This window comes from Colobus angolensis, unplaced genomic scaffold, assembly GCF_000951035.1.
Source record: "Colobus angolensis palliatus isolate OR3802 unplaced genomic scaffold, Cang.pa_1.0 Scaffold48, whole genome shotgun sequence".
Classification (NCBI taxonomy): domain Eukaryota; kingdom Metazoa; phylum Chordata; class Mammalia; order Primates; family Cercopithecidae; genus Colobus; species Colobus angolensis.
This window is the reverse complement of record NW_012118265.1, coordinates 2,531,648-2,552,955: the sequence shown is the minus strand read 5'-3', so window position 1 is coordinate 2,552,955 and position 21,308 is coordinate 2,531,648. Positions and strand designations below refer to the sequence as shown.

At 40.5% G+C, this 21,308-nt stretch overlaps 1 protein-coding gene and 1 pseudogene across 3 annotated transcripts in view; one reads left to right on the top strand and one right to left on the bottom strand.

Annotated features, from left to right (window-relative positions):
- The window catches only part of HPS3 (Hermansky-Pudlak syndrome 3), a 44,922-nt gene extending 24,119 nt beyond the window's left edge, over nucleotides 1–20,803 (bottom strand). The window contains exons 1-5 of one of the 2 annotated variants that reach the window (XM_011958928.1): nucleotides 20,450–20,803; nucleotides 9,815–10,309; nucleotides 9,121–9,292; nucleotides 8,934–9,019; nucleotides 4,289–4,481 (exon numbers count right to left, since the gene is read on the bottom strand). In XM_011958928.1, coding sequence (XP_011814318.1) covers nucleotides 4,289–4,481; nucleotides 8,934–9,019; nucleotides 9,121–9,292; nucleotides 9,815–10,309; nucleotides 20,450–20,666 — 1,163 coding nt within the window. In that variant the 5' untranslated portion in view covers nucleotides 20,667–20,803. The remainder of the gene's footprint in view (nucleotides 1–4,288; nucleotides 4,482–8,933; nucleotides 9,020–9,120; nucleotides 9,293–9,814; nucleotides 10,310–20,449) is intronic. The other variant, XM_011958929.1, reaches the window with a different exon arrangement.
- LOC105523886 lies at nucleotides 601–1,605 on the top strand (annotated as a pseudogene). The gene has a single exon (XR_001003659.1). The product of XR_001003659.1 is annotated as a non-histone chromosomal protein HMG-17 pseudogene (transcript).
- Nucleotides 20,804–21,308: the final 505 nt, after the last annotated feature.

Below are 21,308 nucleotides of genomic sequence, written 5' to 3'. Positions count from 1 at the left end.
GAGACTCCATCTCAAAAAAAAAAAAAAAAGAAGTCTTGATATGCTTAACTCTGGGAGAACAGGATTTCATGGGGGGGCTTTCTTACTTACATATTTCTATAAAGTTGGCATTTTACATGATTTTATTTTGTTCTTTGCTTCTTAAAAAATCTCTATTGCTTTCTTTAGGCATATACCAATCTACAAGAAACTTTTCAAGACCACCTTATGGGACAAGGGATTTTGAAACATTTATCTGTTGGGTAAAATAAAAAAGATGGGCCAGGCGCAGTAGCTCACATCTGTAATCCCAGCACTCTGGGAGGCCGTGGCGGGTGGATCACCTGAGGTCAGGAGTTGGAGACCAGCTTGGCCAACATGGTGAAACCCCATCTCTACTAAAAATACAAAAAAATTAGTCAGGCATGGTGGCAGGTGCCTATAATCACAGCGACTTGGGAGATGAGGCAGGAGAATCGCTTAAACCTGGGAGGCAGAGGTTGCAGTGAGCCAAGACCGCACCATTGCACTCCAGCCTGGGCAACAAAAGCGAAACTCCGATTTGATTTGAAAAACAGGAGTGGAGATTTTTATTAAGAATCTGAATGTAGAGCAGTGTGCAGAAGAGGCAAGAACGACCCCCGGACCGACCAAAGTCTGTGCGCGCTGCATCCCGCGTCCAGCACCTACATCCCACTGCCATCGCCACCATGCCCAAGAGAAAGGCTGAAGGGGATGCTAAAGGAGATAAAGCCAAGGTGAAGGACGAACCACAGAGAAGATCCACGAGGTTGTCTGCTAAACCTGCTCCTCCAAAGCCAGAGCCCAAGCCTAAAAAGGCCCCTGAAAAGAAGGGAGAGAAGGTACGCAAAGGGAAAAAGGGAAAAGCTGATGCTGGCAAGGAGGGGACTAACCCTGCAGAAAACGGAGATGCCAAAACAGACCAGGCACAGAAAGCTGAAGGTTCTGGAGATGCCATTTGAAGTGTGTGCATTTTTTATAACTGTGTACTTCTGGTGACTGTACAGTTTGAAATACTATTTTTTATCAAGTTTTATAAAAATGCAGAATTTTGTTTTACTTTAAAAAAAAAAAAAAAACTATGCTGTCAGCACACAGAACACTTCATTGTTGTTTTATGGGGAAGGGGCATATGTCACTAATAGAATGTCTCCAAAGCTGGATTGATGTGGGGAAAACACCTTTCCCTTCTGGTTTTGAGAGACTTCCTCTCGGTTCCCAGGAGGAGGGGATTCCCTAACTTTGACACACATGGCCATCTTGGCACAAAAGCCTTGCGATATGGAAAAACAGATTTGTTTTTATGTCCTCTTCTCCCTTTCCATCTTTCAGCATAGACTTAACTCCCTTAAGCCCAGACATCTGTTGAGAACTGACCCCTAGTCATTGGTTACCAGTGTGTCTGGCAATCTGGACTTTTCAGTGATGCCACTGAGATGGCACCTGTCAAAACAGCAGTGGTTCCATTTCTAGATTGTGGATCTTCAGATAAATTCTGCCATTTTCATTTCACTTCCTGAAAGTCAGGGTCGGTTTGTGAAAAGTTGTTAAACAACATGCTAAATGTGAAATGTCAACCCTCACTCTATACTTTCCCTGTTCAGAGCGTCAGATGAAGACTTATTGGGTTTTATAGTGGCTTTCTGATTTTTGGCAGTCCATTGAAGAAGGGCGTTTGAAAGTTGTTGCATACTGTTAACGATTGTCTGCCCATGTCCTGCCTGAAATACCATGATTGTTTATGGAAAGTATCTGTAATAAAGCTGGATACAGTTTGGCTTGGGAAAAAAAAAAAAGAACCTGAATGTACATAAAACAACTGCTATTCTAATGTCTAATGGTTTCACAGTCAAGTTAATGTCAGTCTCCTTTAGTGCTGATAATAAGCTCAAAAATTTCCTATCTGGAGGCAGTCAAAATGCATGAATTATAAGTCCATTCAAACTCATAATATAATGCTTTCAGGACTCTACACTCCAAACTTGTACATAACTTATAAACAAGACAGACAGGGCAACAGATTTAGTGGGTCCACTCACTAAATTCTCAGTGTACTTCAAGTATATGCAATCAGAGGGGAAAAAGATGGATAGTCTTTTACATCTATATGATGGGACAGAAATCAGTATTTTTATTCCTTCCTCTTCCCTTTCTTTTTCCATTGTTTCTGAGATGGTATAGTTTCCTAGATTCTTCTGCATCCTTAAAAATTTTCATCTTTCTCCTCTTGCTTACTGAGCAAGACCTTCACTAGAGTTTAATTCTTTTTTTTTTTTTTTTTTGAGACTGAGACGGAGTCTCGCTCTGTCACCCTGGCTGGAGTGCTGTGGCCGGATCTCAGCTCACTGCAAGCTCCGCCTCCCGGGTTCACGCCATTCTCCTGCCTCAGCCTCCCGCGTAGCTGGGACTACAGGCGCCCGCCACCTTGCCCGGCTAGTTTTTTGTAATTCTTTAATAACTTTTCACTATCTATATACACACTCACTACTTTAACAATCAACTGTTTTGCTGGTGGTAATAAAACTTCTAAGCTTTCCTCTTTACCCTAATCTATAGTTCTATGTGCCCAAAAGCCTACTTAGCATTCTCTCGATAATCTATAAGCATCTCAAACTCAAATGTCTAAACCAAACATCTCTTTTGCCCCACATTTCACCAGCCTCCATTGTTTCATAAAAGCAGGCAAAACCATGGTGGGATTTTTCATGCCTCCTACATCCCCATTATCCCATCAAACAAGTCTTTTAACTTTCCCACTGAAGCCTCTCCCATCCATCCTCCCTTCTCCTTTCATTACCACTACCCTGCCTGAATACCGCCCCTTAATATCTTTGCCTGAACTATTCCAATAGCTTATTTATCTATGTTCAATCCATCTTCCACCACAGCCACCATTAATTTTCCTAAAGCAATGTTCTGATCATATTACTTTCTCTGGTTAAAACTTTAAAAAGTCCTTAGTTTAATTTTCAAATCGTTGAGCTCTCTCTCAAGCACTGTTTTCACCCCTGTCTACTTTTCAGCTTCTTCATATTTAAAGAACATCACTACCCAACACTTTGGACATTGGAAAGACTAGCTACCTCCACATTGTTCACTTAAGAAACACACCACCAAGGGCAGCATTTCTCCTTAAGTCAGAAATCAGGTGGAGAAGGGAGTACAACCACTAAGAGTGGATATCAGAATCTCCAGATTGGTTCTATGCAGTTTGGAATCTCCAGCACCTGCTAGAGATTCTGATACTACCACTCAGTGGTGGGGGGGATCTCTGTACTGTGCAATTAACTTTTGGATGTTCCTAAAAACTGGATACAGTTTTTGTTTATAGTCTTCCTTCAATCTATAATGTACATCTCTTTCCATCTTCATCTACCAAAATTCTAGCTAGCTTTCACGCTTCACTTCAAACACAATCAGCTATCTACAACTTCCCCATACAACTTAGCCAGAAGTAATTTCCCTCCTCTCAATGTCAATGGCACTTTCATGAGGTCTTAAGACATTTTTCACAAATCTCCCAGTGTCTATGACTCTTGTATGTCTCTCTAACCTTCTCTTCTATTGTTGTTTTAGAAAGTGGTTGGTGTATCTTATTCACAGTTGCTTGGTCAGAGGACACAACGAAGTGCCCTGAACATAATCTAAGCTCAAAAAACAGGAAATAGAACCAAAACCATCATATGCTGCTGAGATTAAAAGGAAATGAAATCAAGTTACTGCTTGTGAACCCAGTTTACATGCCAGCATAACAGGGGAAGGCAACTCAACACATCTGCCACCAAATAGCACATGACTTTGACCAATTCTAACCTCTCTATAACTACTTCCCTATCTGTGCCAATCAGGGAGAGAATAAGATCATCTCTCTGGCCCCTTCACAGTTCTAACTATTATGAAATAACTCAATTTATACTAGAAAAATATGGTAGCAGTGAGGAAAAAAAAAATTGGAAATCTAAAAAGAAACATAAAGAGACACTCTGACTGGCTGCATTGACTTTTCATTAAAATTCCCTATGAAAGTCTTCCTTTATGAAGAACCTTATACTTCTTTACAGGGATCCCCATTCAGTCTAAGGAAACAAAACAAAGACAAAACCAGGGTCTAAATCTTTGACATTCAAAAGGCAGGTATGGGTCATCAAAAGATGGACTTGCAATGACATGTAACTCATGCATATAGAGTACTCTATGCTAGTTCACAAAATTCTTACAGATTTAGGCAGTACCTCAAAAATTTACAAATAAGTGGCTCACAGGCCAGCAAGTGACTCTGTAACAGTACCTTGTAATGACGTGCAAAAATTGTGGCGTGAGTACTGCCTGCTGAGACTTCTCAGGATACTGGTAGACTGACATCAATTCAACAGATTTCACAACCATGTAGAGATAGCCCACATGAGGTAAGGAGAAAAAGCAAAAGAGACTCAGCAACTCTTTTTCCTGAGACAAATTTTTTCCATCAGAAGTAAGAGAACCTGCATGCAAAAATGAAAAAAATAAAACACCATGAAACCAGTAAAGGAGGAAATAATCATATACTGACTTTGCTATGCAAACTGTATCAGCGGGTAACCAAAGAGTTGCAAAGGGGAAGTTGCTCTTTATAGAAGAATGCTGACAAGAAATAAAAAAGGAGTAATATAATTAGAATATCAACATTGTACAACCCCTACTAAATTAACAGATCTAAGTAATGATCATCAATGGCTGTTAACATCACAAAAAGAGTCCACTGGCAGAGCTCAACACTACTTGTGTTTCAAAATAATAGCAAGAATAATAAATAAACTGAGCAAGCCTGAGGATAGAACAGCAATGTTGATAGAAATATGTGAGCCACATTTGTAATTTAAAGATTTCTAGTAATCGCATTTTAAAAAGTAAAAAGAAAATTTTAATAATATTGTATTAACCCAACATATCAAAAATATTACCATTTCAAGAAGCAATAAACAAAAAAATTAATCAGATATTATATACATTTTTGTACTAAGTCTTCAAAATCTAGTCTGTATTTTTTACTTATGCCGTATCTCAATTCAGACTAGTCATATTTCAAGTGCTTAATAGCAGCATGTGACCAATGGCTACCATACTAAACAGCATACATTTCCATCTACCAACTCACATGGAAATACAGTGGACAGAGAAACATGTTAAATGACACTGTAAGGATTCAATTAGCAAAATTCAGATTGTGGGAAATTTTATAGTAAAGAGTCTAATTTCTTGTTAAATAAGATGCAAAGAAAAGAGAGGAGGGAAAGCTTAGATATTAAAAGAGCCTTAAAAGACATAGCAATCAATTGCAATGTATGAACTTTATTTGGAATAGGATTCAAACAAATGAATTGTAGAAGTTTTTTAGTCAATCTGAGAAATGTGACCACTTATTGGGTATCTGTTGGTATCAACAAAAAAAATTTTTTTTTGAGACAGAGTCTCACTCTGTCACCCAGACTGGAGTGCAGTGGCGTGATCTCGGCTCACTGCAACCTCCACCTCCTGGGTTCAAGTGATTCTCCTGCCTCCCAGGTAGCTGGGACTACAGGTGCCCGCCACCATGCCCGGCTAATTTTTGTGTGTGTATGTATGTGTGTGTGTGTGTATATATATATATATATATTTATTTATTTATTTATTTATTTATTTATTTATTTATTTTCAGTAGAGACGGGGTTTCACCATATTGGCCAGGCTGGTCTCGAACTCCTGACCTTGTGATCCACCCACCACAGCCTCCCAAAGTGCTGGGATTACAGGCATGAACCACCGCACCTGGCAACAATTTTTTTATAATGTGAAATAGTATTTTGAGTTTAAGTAAAAGAATTCTTTTAGAGACATATGTTGAAATATTTATGAATGAAATAGTATGAACTCTGTGATGTGCATCAAAATAATGTAGCATGGAGCAACACTATTGAAGCTGTTTGATGGGTACATGGGGGTTCACTGCACTATTTTCTATCTACATGTGGCTGTAATGTTTCATAACCAAAGTTGTTTAACAAGTACCCTAACACCCGTCAAGGACACCAATTAATAGCAGAAGTCCAATTCTGTACTCTCCATATTTGGCAGAAAGCCAGCTGTCCAGTTTTTTTCTCCCTATTCTTTTTTTTCACACATCTGTGCTCTGGCCAAAGAGAACTGCTCACGAATCTCCAAATACACATAATTTTACACCTCCTAAAATGTTGGTTCCCATTATGTAGTATCTTACCAAAATCTCTATCTTCTAAAAATTCTACTCATCCATTAGGGCCCAGCTCAAATACATATCACCCATCCATTCGTCTATTCAGTCAGTGTTCATCAGGTACTTACTAAGTGCTGCTGTTCCAGATTCTAGGGATACAACAGTGTACAAGACAATGTAACTGCTTTCACAGAGCCTTCATTTTAGTGATGGGGATTGGGATGGAGAGTAAACAAGTAAACCCCAGTGTGAGTGGAGAAGGGATATTTTAAATTGAGAGGTCACAGAAGTCCTCTGTGATGAGGTAACACTTCAGCTACAAATTGAATGACTTAAATGCACCAGTCACACAAGGTCTGAGGGGAGTACACTCTAAGCACAAGAAGAGCAAATAATAGGTCTTAGATAAGAGTGCATGTGGCACTCTAAAGAAGAGAGAAAGGCCACTATGGATGAAGAATAGTAAGCAGGGTGAGAGTGGGACAAGATGGGCTCAGAGTTAAGGTTATATAGGCCATGGAGTGCATTTGGAGTGTTTATTCCAACTACTATGGGAAGCTCAATGGATCTTTAGCTGGCCCTCTAATATGGCTATTGGCCCTGTCTGGTCTCCAGCCCTGTCTCACTGCTGCCCCCTTAGTTTTGCTTCTCTCAGTTTCTCAAATGTGATCCTCCCTCTGCCACAAAGCCTTTGTTGCTGCTTCTGCCTGGAAGGCTCTCTTCCCCTCCCCTGCACCAACCCAACCCTATTCCCAAGTACGTCCAATTCGCCCTTCAGATCCTCTTTCTCAGGAAGCCTTCTTCCTCTTCTTGAGGAAGACCTCATCTTGAGGTCAGGGTCTTTTGTTATAGGCTCCCAAAGGGAGGTTTACCACAGATCACTCATTTCAGGGTGCAACTGTGAATCTGCCTTTATTCAACTGTCTCCCTTCCCCCATTAGACAACTGGCTCCATAAGAGCAAGCACTTCACTCACTGTTAGCTCCCTAGTATTCAGCACAACGCTCAACATAGTAGGTACTCAATAAACATTTACTAAAAGAAAGAAAAAACAAATGAAAGCTAGAAAGACATTTAATCGGAATATTTGTATCTTTCTCTAGATAACATCTAAAGATCTTAATCAGACCAGAACTGAGTGCAGGGCCTATTAGTGATTCTCAATCATGGTGCCCATTAGACTCTTGGGGGGCTTTTAAAAAATACTAATGTCCAGGCCCTGTAACTGATATGCTGCATGTAGAGCCTGAGCATCAATATCTTAAAAAGCATTCAGGTAAGTCCACTGTGTGGCAGGGTTGAAAACTGCTCTAAATTATTTTCCATTCAGTCCACATTTTTACACCTAGTTCACAAGCCAATCGTAAGCTTTGCCAAATACCTAGCTAGAACCCAGACATACCTCGGCTCTAACAGGTCTCCAATTTCCTTTTTGGGTCTAGAGGCCATTTCAAAAAGGGAAATGAGTTCAATCTGTCATGCCTTCTCCATGGCTTATCGAACTAGCAGGTATGACTTCCCTTTCTAGTACCCAAAGGTATTTGCTAAGAATTTTGGGCCAGTCACGGTGACTCACACCTGTAATCCCAGCACTTTGGGAGGCTGAGGCAGGCAGATCACCTGAGGTCGGGAGTTCAAGACCAGCCTGACCAACATGGAGAAACCCCATCCCTACTAAAAATACAAAATTAGCTGGGCATGCCTGTAATCCCAGCTACTCAGGAGGCTGAGGCAGGAGAACCGCTTGAACCCAGGAGGCGGAGGTTGCAGTGAGCCAAGATCATACCATTGCACTCCAGCCTGGGCAACAAGAGCAAAACTCTGTCTCAAAAAAAAAAAAGTAAATAAAAAATAATAATAATAAAATAAAGGTTGGGCGCCGTGGCTCACACCTGTAATCCTAGCACTTTGGGAGGCCAAGACGCACAGATCACAAGGTCAGGAGGTCAAGACTATCCTGCCCAACATAGTGAAACCCCGTCTCTGCTAAAAATACAAAAAAATTCAGCCGGGTGTGGTGGCAGGCATCCATAGTCCCAGCTACTCAGGAGGCTGAGGCAGGAGAATCATTTGAACCCAGGAAGAAGAGGTTGCAGCGAGCCGAGATTGCACCACTGCACTCCAGACTGGCAACAGAGTGAGACTCCGTCTCAAAAAAAAAAAAAAAAAAAAAAAATCTATTGTCATCCTCGCCATTTTTCCAAGCTTCAACTCTTGGGATTTTGGCATTCATGATACCACTTTACTGGTGCATACCGCTCTTTTATTGTTATCCTTGTATATACCTTTCTTTCTATCTTTTTTATTACATAATACATTTTTATGAACCTGAACTCGGGAGGCTGAGGTGGGCAGATCACAAGATCAGAAGATTGAGACCATCCTAGTTAACACAGTGAAATCCCATCTCTACTAAAAATACAAAAAAACTTAGCTGGGCGTGGTGACACACGCCTGTAGCCCCAGCTACTTGGGAGGCTGAGGCAGGAGAATCACTTGAACCCAGGAAGCAAAGGTTGCAATGAGCCGAGATTGCGCCACTGTACTCCAGACTGGCAACAGAGCGAGACTCCGTCTCAAAAAAAAACTTGTTAAAGGGCCACAAGGAGACTCCAGTGGAAGAACCAAACCACCAAACCTATTATCCACATGGGTCTCCACTTCCAGCCCAGACAGAGCATTTTCACCTTGCTGCACTGTCACACTCCTGCACTATCACGCTTACCAGTCTGGTAAATGGGCAGCAGCTGGAGGGAATGTAGCTTGATGTCATCAGACAATACATAGGACGAAATATCAGGAGCAAAACGTCTATGGGTTTAAAAAGACAGAGAAAGGGAAAAATATAACTTCCATGTACTTTAAGCAGGCATATATATATTAAATGCTGTAAATAAAAAGCACTATAATACCTATAGAGCAGGTGCTGAAAATGGGAATATTTTCCTTTTTCATCAGCTAATCCCGTAGACTCCATCGTAACAGATAGTCCAGACTGTTCACTTTTTTCACCAAGAAGTTCCAGGGGCTTCTGGCAGATAACAAAATCATCTGACTCAAGCTGTGAAATTTCATTACTGATGCCTTAAAAAAAATAAAATGTAACAGTCCTGCTTGAATGAAAATTAGATTTTACAACATCCTCTCACCAATTAAATAGACACACAGTAATTTTATTTATAATATGCACACATTTACAAGGCACTATAGTTGTGAAAAGACTTAGCGTTTGCTCATTTAATCTCCACAACAACTGATAAAGTACAACAGGGTAGGTATTATTATCCCCATTTTAAAAATGAGGATATTGAAATTCAGAGATGGTATTATTAACCCAGTGTCATTCAACTCGTAACTATGAGGACTAGGACTAGAAGCCCCTCATCTAGCAGTGGTCATTCCTTTACTTCTACTGATAAATATATGCAAGTGCTACAGAATAAGATATGAACAGCCAGATCATAAACTCAAATCCCATGAAATAGGAATAATTAAATCTATAAATAACATGGCCAGGCACCATATATACCACGGACCTTCAGACTGCCAAAGGTGAAGGTTTTCTATATTCCTAAAACAAGAAAGCAAGTCAGATTTATTATTTACCTTCTTCCGTCCATCTCATTCGATTGTTGGTCTTATGTGGATTGTGGTGAACTCTCTCTCCATTTTTAGGGCCTGGCTCCAGTTTTAGGATCAAGACTTCTAAGTCTGACATGACAGCAACATATCCAACACAAAAAGAAATCTCAACAGGAGTGATATTATCTATGTGTATAATTAAAGAACGTTCAAAGTCCAATAGTGAGAATTCCTCATTAATGATCTGGTACTTCAAACTAAATAAGACTAATTTATTTGTGCAGCCAACAAGAAGGTCTCCTTTCACAGGACAGCAGGAAATGCACAAGGGGACCTCCGAAAGCGGCATTTCAATAATGTACATCTGGTCTCTGAAGGCTTTGCTGAAGGCTCCCTCCACATTATGCCCAATCATTCGGATACACACACGAGAGTTTTCAGTCCTTTTACTTCTCCAGTTCACATAAGCACGTAGAAATGTAGCTTTGTTTTTCTCTTCAATTGCTACCAAATAATCTCCTGAGAAGGAATGAAGATTATACTGAGAATTTGTAATTAGAAATACAACCACTTCCCTTGCTGACATGAGTACTATTAATGAATTCTAACACCAACGGTTGAATTAAAGACTGAGTAGAATAAAACCCTAAGTAACAAAATCTTAGGTGTATTTTTAACTGCCATTAGGCTTTGAGGTTCTGAAATACAATCTCTCCCCATTTTAGTGTCTTAAGACAACCTATTAATAGTCCACGTAACATACAGAAAGTTAATATAAGGAATAAAATGTAAAATTAAGTGTTTACTGTAGCTCTAAATCTGCAGTTCCAACAAAGCTCTACTTACACAGAATTCACTACTAGTGTGACATGTGACACCAAAATTAAGTATACATTAAGGTATTCTCAGATTAGCAGAACTTACACTTCAAACCCTCTCCTTCCCACAAGTCACAAGTCTGAGAAACATGATAAAGCTGGAAATAGCAAAGAAAATACAAATCCAAGTTAATTTTCTCTAAATTGTTGATCGTATAAGTTTTACCTTATAAACATATATTGGTTGTGGGAAGTCAAAATGTTAAAGTGGTAAAGAAATGCAAAATGAAAAGCATAATGATCTCCCCCTTGGGGACCCAATGTTAACACACAGCCTGGTATGTGCCTTTCAACACCCTTCTCTCATACAAACGGAGATCACAGAGCGGTATTTTGTCTTTTATAAATGTAATCACATTAAATATATTTAACAATCTGCAACTTCTAAAAATTATTAATAAATCTCTCCCTCCAGGCTGACACATGGATATCTAACATCCTTTTCAATATGTTCAACATCCCATATATATATATGCATAATTTATTCAATAATTCCCTTACTGATAAGCATTCAAATGTATTTCCAGGTTTTTTTTTTTTTTTTTTTTTTTTTGCCACTATGCTTCATAGTAATACATAGGCTTATATCTATATATTTCCTGGGGGATTTATTGTAATGGTACAGATTCACAAAAGTGAGATATGTTGGGCCAAAGGACATAAGCATTTTAAATTTCAATATTGCCCGATTACTATCAATTAGATAATAGAAATTCATGTCGCCAGCAGCACTGCTTAAACTAACCTGTTTCCCCACATCCTCACTAGCACTGACTCTACACAATGGGAGAAACACGGACTCTCACGGCTATTATAACTTACATTTCCTAGACCTTTTTATAAAGCTGGCCATCTTTTCCTGTGTTTATCAGCCATGTATAGTTTCTCTTCTGCATAATGTCCAATTTGTATTAAGTTGTTCATTTGTTTTTCTTATAATGACACTGTAGCTCTCTACCTAAAAGGGATATTAACCTTTTGTTGTCTATAAATAGTAAACGGTTTTAGATAGTCTATTGTCTGATTTTGACTTTGCTGATGGCATCTTTTACCATACCTTTTAATTTAGTACTATATGTATCTTTTCCTCCTTGCCTTCTGAGTTCCCATCCATGTCCTCCAAATTACATAAATATGCTCGTATATTTTCTATTTTAGTGGAGGTTCAGAAAATATACATTTTTAACTTTAGAATTTTGTGGGTAAAGAAGGGGATAAGTCAGATGATCTAATTTCACTTCTTCTAAATGTAGACTCTACATAATTAACATTATCAACCAAATTGGCCCTTTTCCAATGAATCGAAATTGAAATGCTGCCATTACATTGACTTCCCATGTACTTATGAGGCAAGCAAGCAAGTGCTGCCCCTTTCTGCAGACGTTCACTGGGCTGACCAGGCTCCCTCCTCCAAAATGATCCTGCCTTCTAGAGGTAGCAAGCTTTCTCCTGATGATGGTTCTTTTTATGCCATAGAGATGCAGCCTGAACCTGTTCTTTCTCTGGAGATCGTAGAATGCCTAAAGGGATCCTGTAGCTGCCCTAAGTTTGTTCACTTTTCCAGGGAAGCAGTTTGGACAGAGTTGGAATGAAGTTGAGGCCTCCATCTTCCTAAAATTCCTCCAGTAAATAAATTAACCTTTTTTTTTTTTATTGTAGTACAATACACACAACATAAAATGTACATTTTCACCATTTTTAAGTCTACAGATCAGTGGCACTAGTATCTTCTCATTGCTGTGCGACCATCACTACCATCCATCTCTATAACTTTTTCATCTACTAAAAAACTCTGCACCGGTTAAACAATAATTCCCTATTCCTCTCTCTCTCCCCAGGGCGAGATCACCATTATACTATCTCTATGAATTTGACTACTCTAGGTACCTCATGTAAGTTGAACCATATAGTATTTTTCCTTTTGTATCGGGCTTGTATCACTTAGCATAACTTCTCCAAGATTTATCCAGGTTGTGGCGTGCATCAGAATTTCACTGCTTTTAAGGCCAAATAATACTCTATTGTATGTTCATGCAATATATTTTATTTACTCATTTACCTGTCAATGGATCCTTGGACTGTTTCCACCTTTTGGCTCTTGTGAATAATTTTGCTACAAACACTGGTATGCATATATTCATTCAAGTCCCTGCTTTCAATTCTTTTGGGTATATACCCAGAAGTGGAATTGCTGGATCATATGGTAATTCTATGTTTAACGTTTTGAGAAACTGCCATACTGTTTTCCACATAGGCTGTGTTATTTTACATTCCTACCAGCAATGTATAAGGGTTCCAATTTCTCCACATTCTCCCCAACACATGCTAATTTCTGTTTTTGTTTTTTTTTAAATAACAGGCATCCTAATGGTGTGAGGTGCTATGTCACCGTGGTTTGGATGTTGAGCATCTTTCCACGTTTTTTGCTGTTTATGTATTTTCTTCTTTGGAGAAATGTCTACTCAAGTCCTTAGCCCATTTTTTAATCAAGTTTTTTTGGCTGTTGTTGAGTTGTAAGAGTTCTTTATTATATATATTCTAGATATTAATCCCTTATGAGATATATGATTTGGAAATATTTTCTCCCATTCCATGTTGTCTTTTCAATCTGTTGATAAGTTTTTTGATATACAACAGTCATTAATTTTGATAAAGTCCAGTTTACCTATTTTTCTTCTGTTGCCTATACTTTTGGTATCATATTCAAGTTAGTAAATAAATTTTAAAACTAAGAATATTACAATACAACCTTTTTATTCATATACCTATAAATACATGCCCATTTCTTCTATAAAATTCATATATTAACTAATGTTTATAGTCTGTAAATTGTAGATAGTGTCCATGTTGTGCTGTGTGTTTTCAGATTAATGATCTGGTCTTTAAATGATGATCCAGCACTTGCTAAATGTGCCTACCTGACAATCCTTATGATCAGAGCTTTTGAGTTCCTTCAATTAATTCTCACAACAGCCCTTCAAGATATAAATCTCCCTCCTCATTTTATACATCAGGAATCTGAAGCACAGACAAGCAAAGTAACTTGCCCAAGGCAACATAACGAACAAATTAGGAAACTAGGACTCAAACCTAGATCTGGTTAGCTCAAAAGTTTATGTTCTTTGCCCAACAATGCTGTTTCCCCAACTGATAGAAGGGAAATACAAGTCTACAGGAGTCTGTGGAGGCTATAACCCTTTACAAGAGAAGGGAACTAAATTTTTTTAAGCATTATGTGTACAGTGCCTCATTTTACCTTTTTAAAATTTAAGTGTCTTGCTCTGTTGCCCAAGTTGTCTTGGTTCACTGCAACCTCCATCTCCAGAACTCAAGTGATCCTTCCACCTCAGCCTCCTAAGTAGCTGAAACTACAGGTGTGAGCCACCACACTTGGCTAATTTGTGTGTGTGTGTGTGTGTGTACACATACATGTGTTTAAATGACATGTACACACACATTATATATATATATATAATGCATATATACATATATGCGTGTGTGTGTATATATATATACACACACAAATACACACACATATGTAGAAACAGGGTTTCACTATGTAGCCCAGGCTCAGCTTCTGTCTTTATTAAGTACATTGAAAAATCATTCTCATTTTTATTTTTGAGCTTAGAGTTACTGATTTTCAAAAATAAGCTTTCCCTTTTATGTAGCAAGATCACAAACATGGCTAACAGTAACACCAGATTAAAGGTTGCTCCCCTATGACAAAATTGTATCACAAGGCAGAAATAATTTATAAGGCATCTAAATATGTTTTAAGACTTCAGGAAAACTGAGAGAAAGTAGGGCTTGTGGGAGGGGTAGATGGGCTGGGGCTGGTTTAGTACACTTGTGCTAATGGCCAGGCAATGACAACCTTGTGGTCTGTGTCCTCCATGCCCCACCACCCCTAGACACCCCATAAACAAGTGTCTACCACCAAAGATCCCCACACAGCACTTGACCCTGGCCACCAGGTCTTTTTTCAGGAGAGGGGAGTTCTCAGGTCTCCCCTCTGCTTTACACACTGTATTAGTCTATTTTTACACTATTGCTATAAGCAAATACCTGAGTCTGGGTAATAAAGAAAAAAGGTTTAATTGACTCACAGTTTCGCATGGCTGGGGGGACCTCAGGAAACTTATAATCATGGTGGAAGGCACCTCTTCACAGGACGGCAGGACAGAAAATAAGTGTGAGTAGGGGAAATGCCAGACACTTAAAAACCATCAGATCTCATGAGAACTCACTCACTGTCATGAGAACAGCATGGGGGAAACTGCCCCCATGATCCAATTACCTCCACCTGGTCCCGCCCTTGACACGTGGGGGTTATGGGGATTACAATTCAAGATGAGATTCTAGGTGGAGACACGGCCAAACTGTACCACACACAGAGCCTAAATTTATTTTCCCTCACTGATGATGATGTCAGGGGCCCCCATCCTTCAAAATTTCTACCTACTTTATCCCTAATACCCCCAAATTTTATTTTAAAAACAACTTTCAGCTAATTTGAGATTTTTTTTAACATGAAAATGTTTTCTGCTTGAGTAGAGACCTGAAAAGCATTTTTAGTAAATATAGATGACTGATGTAAGATTCTTTCCATTTTTGATGAGGAGACTTGCTACAGAGGACGACACTGGGCATTGAGCAGAAATCCTCATGTCCCAGTTATTGTGAATGGAAGGAAGGGGCCAAAAGGGAAACGCTGTGAAGTGGAAAACAAGTTATCTGGATACCATCATAGCCAGAGCCAGCCCTATTTATGTTCCTTTACGGGTAGATTAATAGGAGCTGTACCCAGGGGGTTGAAGTTCAAGCTGTGGACTGAAATTTATCCTTGAGCCACATGACCCGTGATGCTAATTCCATCCCACATGACTCTTGAACTTGCTTTAAGGCAGTCAACTGGATTATAAAAACATCTTTATTCTTCAAGGCCTCATTAATGAGGTTACAATGCCACTCATGGCCTCCTGCAGTCAGTACTGTTCTAGGTCAGTGGTTCTCAATCCTGATTAAGTATCTGACTTACCCCAGTGCTGGCCTCACTCCAGGGAAACTACTACTGTTATCTCTGAGGGTGTGGTCCGGGTATGGGGATTTTTAAAAACTCCCCAAGTGATTGGTATGCATAGGTAGTGGCCATCCAAGGATCCGACAGGCAAGAAAGCTAGAAGTTTACATAATACCTGCCACTCCAAATTCTAAAATAAACACCCATGTGGAAGAATGAAGTAAATCATGTAAACATACTATCTGTTTATGTGTATGCTTGTCTCTGTCTCTCTCTCTCTCTCTCTCTCTCTCTCTCTCTCACACACACACACATAAAAGTTGAAAGTGATGAGTTTGTTACTCAATAGAACTCTTGAAAGTGAGAACTGTTATGCCTTAAAAGGGGTGGCGTAGAGAAAACTACCAATATTGTAACAGGTCTGACCATTAAAGACAGATTTTATAAAAAATACCAAAATTGGAATATTTCTGCTAAAAGGGAACTTAAAGAGTTAATGAGAGGTTTTCAAACAGGTCCGTGGCCCAGCGCAGGCCTGTTGATGTTATCATTAGGTAAAAACAAAAACAAAAACAAAAACAAAAAAACCAACGACAGCAGAGTAAGTTGCTCACAAAGCTACAGATATCCAATGTTTGACGCTAAGTGTTTTTTCTTTTATAAATAATGACAATAAATAGTAAGGCTTTTCATTTTTTTAAAAAAAACACAGGCATATCCCAGAGATATTGGAGGACTGCTTCCAGACCACTGCAATAAAGCAAATAACACAATAAAAAGAGTCACATAAATTTTTTGGCCTCCCAGTACATAAAAAAAAGTTGTGTTTGTACTAGATTATAGTCTATTAGGTATGAAATTGCAACAAAAAACAAAGCAATGTAGATACCTTAACTAAAAATACTTTATTAGTAAAAAATGCTAACGATCATCCAAGCCTTTAATGAGACATAATCTTTTTGCTGGTGAACGGTCTTGCCCCGATGCTGATGGCTGCTGACTGATCAGGGCGGTAGTCACCAGAGGCTGGGGTGGCTGTGGCAAATCCTTAAAATAAGAGAACAATGGGCTGCACACAGTGGCTCACACCTGTAATCCCAGCACTTTGGGAGGCCAAGGTGGGTGGATCACCTGAGGTCGGGAGTTCAAGACCAGCCTGACCAACCGTGAAGAAACCCCATCTCTACTAAAAATATAAAATTCACCGGCATGGTGGTGCATGCCTGTAATCCCAGCTGCTCGGAGGGCTGAGGCTGGGAATTGCCTGAACCTGGGAGGTAGAGGTTGTGGTGAGCTGAGATCACACCATTGCACTCCAGCCTGGGCAACAAGAGCGAAGCTCTGTCTCAAAAAAATAATAATAAAATAAAATAAAAAAACAACAATTAAGTTCGCTCCATCAAATGACTCTTCCTTTCACAAAAGGTTTCTCTGTAGCATGCAATGCTATTTGACAGCATTTTACCCACAGTAGAACTTCAAACTTGGAGTCAGTCTTTTCAAACCTTGTCACTACTTTATCAACTAAGTTTACGGAATCTAAATCCTTTGCTGTCATTTCAACAACGTTCACAGCATCTTCAATAGAAACAGATTCCATCTCAAGAAACCACTTTCTTTGTTTATCCATAAGAAGCAACTCCTCATCCATTCAAGTTTCATCATAAGATTGCAGGAATTCCATCACATCTTCAGGCTCCACTTCTAATACTAGCTTTCTTGCTATTTCCACTACATCTACTGTTATTTCATCCACCTAAGTCTTGAGCCTTTCAAAGTCATCCATGAGGGTTGGAATCGACTACTTCCAAACTCTTGTTAATGTTGGTATCTGACCTCCTTCCATGAACCCTGAATGTTTTTAATGACATCTAGAATGGGTGAATTCTTTCCAGACGGTTTTCAATTTATTTTGCCCAGATCCATCAGAAGAATCACTGTCTGTGGCAGTTATAGCCTTACCAAATGTATTTCTTTAATGAGACTTGAAAGTCAAAATTACTACTTGATCCATGGGCTGGAGAATGGATGCTGTATTAGCAGGCATGAAAACAACATCAATCTCCTTCTACATCTCCATCAGAGGTCTTGAAGGACTAGGTGCATTGTCAATGTGGAGTAATCTTTTGAAAAGAATACTGTTTTCTGAGCAGAGCAAAACAGTGGGCTTAAACAATGCTGTAACAGCTGTGCTGTCACCCAGGCTTGTTTCATTTCTAAAGCACAGGCAGAGTAGATTTAGCATAATTTTTAAAAGGGCTCTATGATTTTCAGAATGGTAAATGAGCACTGGCCTCAATTTAGTCACCAGCTGCATCACCCCTTAACAAGAGTCAGCCTGTTCTTTGAAGCCAGGCATTATCTTCTCCTCTCTAGCCAAGAAACTCCTAGATGGCATATTCTTCCAATTTAAGACTGTTTTGTCTACGTTGAAAATTTGTTGTTTAGAACAGCTGCCTCCATAAAATCATCTTAGCTGGATCTTCTAGACTTCTGGATAACTTGCTGCAGATTCTACATCATCACTTGCTGCTTCACCTTGCACTTTTATATTATGGAGACAGCTTCTTCCCTTAAACCTCATGAGCTGAACTCTGCTAGCTTTAAACTTTTCTTCTGCAGCTTCTCACCTTTCTCAGCCCAGCCTTCACAGAATTGAACAGAGGGCCTTGCTTTGTATTAAGCCTGGGCTTAAGGGAGTATTTTGGCTGGCTTGATCTTCTATCTAGAGCACTCAAAGTTTTTTTCCCAACAGCAATAAGGCTTTCTAATCATTTGTGTTCACTGGAGTAACACATTTAATTTCAAGAACTTTTGCTTTGCAGTCACAACTTGGCTAAGCGTTTGGTGCAAGAGGCCTACCGTGCAGCCTATCTCAGCTTCTGACATGCCTACCTTCCTCACTAAGCTTAATCATTCTAGCTTTTAATTTAAAGTGAGAGACATCCAAGTGTCACTTGAACACTCAGAAGACATTGTAGGGTTATTAATTGGCCTGATTTCAATATTGTTGTTCAGGGAATAGGGCAGCCTGAGGAGGCAGAGACTATCAGAGCAGTAATCAGAACACACACAACACATGTCAATTAAGTTTACCATCTCATATGGGCACAGTTCATGGCACCCCAAAACTATTACAATAGTAACATCAAAGATCGCTGATCACCATAACAGATATAATAATAATGATAAAGTTTGAAATATTGCCAAGAATTACCAAAATGTGACTCAGAGACATGTAGCGAGCACATGCAGTGTGAAAAATGGAACTGGCAGATTTGCTCCACACAGGGTTGCCACAAACTTTCAATTGGTAAAAAAACAAAAAACAAACAGCAACCAAAAAAAAAAAACGCAGTATCTGCAAAGTACAACAAAGTGAAATGCAAAAAAATAAGGTATGCCTGTATATGTCTTGACAAAATAAGCAGTCGGATACTATGTATGGTAACCCCACAGTTTTTAATTGAGCCACAAAATCCCAGCGTCTGGATATCACTAACACAAAATCCCAGTGTCTGGATATCACTAATCTATTAATTCAACTTTTTTTTTTAACATAAATTCAGACCCCACGGTTTCTATAAACTCACACAGAACCAGCTGCAGGGTAGGGATCAGAGACATCTCCAATCTTCCAGGTTCAAGCTCTCCGCTTCATTAATACCACAGCCACCAGCTTTTGCACCGTAAATATCGAACTTTACACCCATCTTGTAAAGTATGAATCGAAGGTAAGTGTATTAAAGGAATTCTATGGTAAATTCTTCTGTGACTTAAAAGGGATCTAGTTTTAAATGTTGGATTTTTCTAAAATAGGATTCACCCACACAGTATTTCCTTGGCATTGCTTCACATTTCTGGTGGGAAAGAGTAATGGCTGCTCTTAAAATTGTTTTGTTTTTGTTTGAGACGGAGTCTCGCTCTGTCGCCTACACTGGAGTCTAACGGCACAATCTCCGCTCGCTGCAACCTCCGCCTCCCAGGTTCTAGCGACTCTCCTGCCTCAGCCTCCCCAGGAGCTGAGACTACAGGCTCCCGCCACCATGCCCGGCTAATTTTTGTATTTTCAGTAAAGACGGAGTTTCACTAAATTGGCCAGGCTGGCCGAACTCCTGACCTCGTGATCCGCCCGCCTCGGCCTCCCAAAGTGCTGGGATTACAGCCGTGAGCCACTGGCCTGGCCACAACTGTTTAAGAGAAGATAAGGGGCGCAATCTAAGACTTGAATTCTACTTACAGACATTTAAAAATCAACACATGTGAGCTTTCAAAAACCGACCGGAAGTGGATGGAGGTACAGATGTGAAAGGACTGGCCGTGAGTTGGAATAACTGTTAAAGCTGGGAGTACTTGGAGGTTCAGGATACAGTACCAGTCTCCTTACTCCTACTTTTTTTTTTTTTTTTGGTAAGTCTTTGAAATATTTGCACTAAAGAGTCTTTTGTTGTTGTTTGCTGAAGTATCCGAAATGAGTGGAATCCAGCCAGAGGCCTTTCTGCGGAGACCCAAAACGAAGAGGAGATATCAGCGTCTCCGCCCCGCCAGAAGCAAGCTCATACCTATGCTTGCCGCGATAACCGCATAGCTCAATGCGACTTCAAGCAATCAGATGCCAGACCCAGGGAGACGATCCGGCAAGTTCCGGAAAGCAAGAAGTCCCATCCCCAGCTAGAGCTGCAGCACGGACGCTCGGTCCGCTAGCTAGGAGGACCCAAGCCGGGCCCCAGGCGGCCCCTGGCTCTCCGGATTACTCACCCGCCTCGCTGTAGGCCAGGCGCAGCACCCGGCCCAGCGTGGAGAAGGCGCACCGCGGCTGGCACAGCTCCTGGCCCGCCACCGCGAAAGCCTCCACCTTGCAGCCCGCCGCCACGAAAAGCGCGTCACGCCCCCCGCCGCAGAAGCGCTCCGGCTCCAGCTTGCAGGGCACCACCTGTTGTGACCCGAACGGGTGCAGGTTGTACAGCTGCACCATCCCGACCTCCGGCTGCTGGATGGCCCAGCCTGCCCGCCCCGCAGGGCGCCCGGAGACCCCGCGCCGAACGCGAAGGTAGGACCACTTCCGTGAGCGAGCCGGCGACGCCGAGTCACGTGAACGCCAGCCGGCCCCGCCCGCGGCTAAGCTACTTAAAGGGGCCGCCGCTGGGCGTGGCGGGCTCCGGGAAAGCGGTCACGGCCGTCTGGCCCGCGCTCGCAGTGCAGTGCTTTCGGTCTCAGCGCCCCGTACTCTGCCGCCCAGAGCTCGCCACCGCTCTACGCTCAGTGGCTGGTGGGTGCGGGGACCGCTGGGTCCTGCCTTTTACTGCTTCGGGCCAGGTGAGATGTTTTGACTTTTGAGTAAGTTCTGACAATTCAAGATAGATACAAAATCTATCTTGTAACATTTTGTACTTACTTTCAGGAGCGTTATTCATGTCTCTTCAGTAGCCCCTGAGCTTCTGGAGGATGGGGTTGCAAAAACTGAAATGGGGTGCAACTCGGGTCTAAACACTCTGAAGAGTTGCTAAAAAAAATAGTGGAAATTCTAGAATAGTTTAGCAGGAAAGAGCAACGCCTTGAACGTGCTTGGCAAAAAGATATTTGTTGAATGAAAGAATTCATGGATTTAATCTTGTAG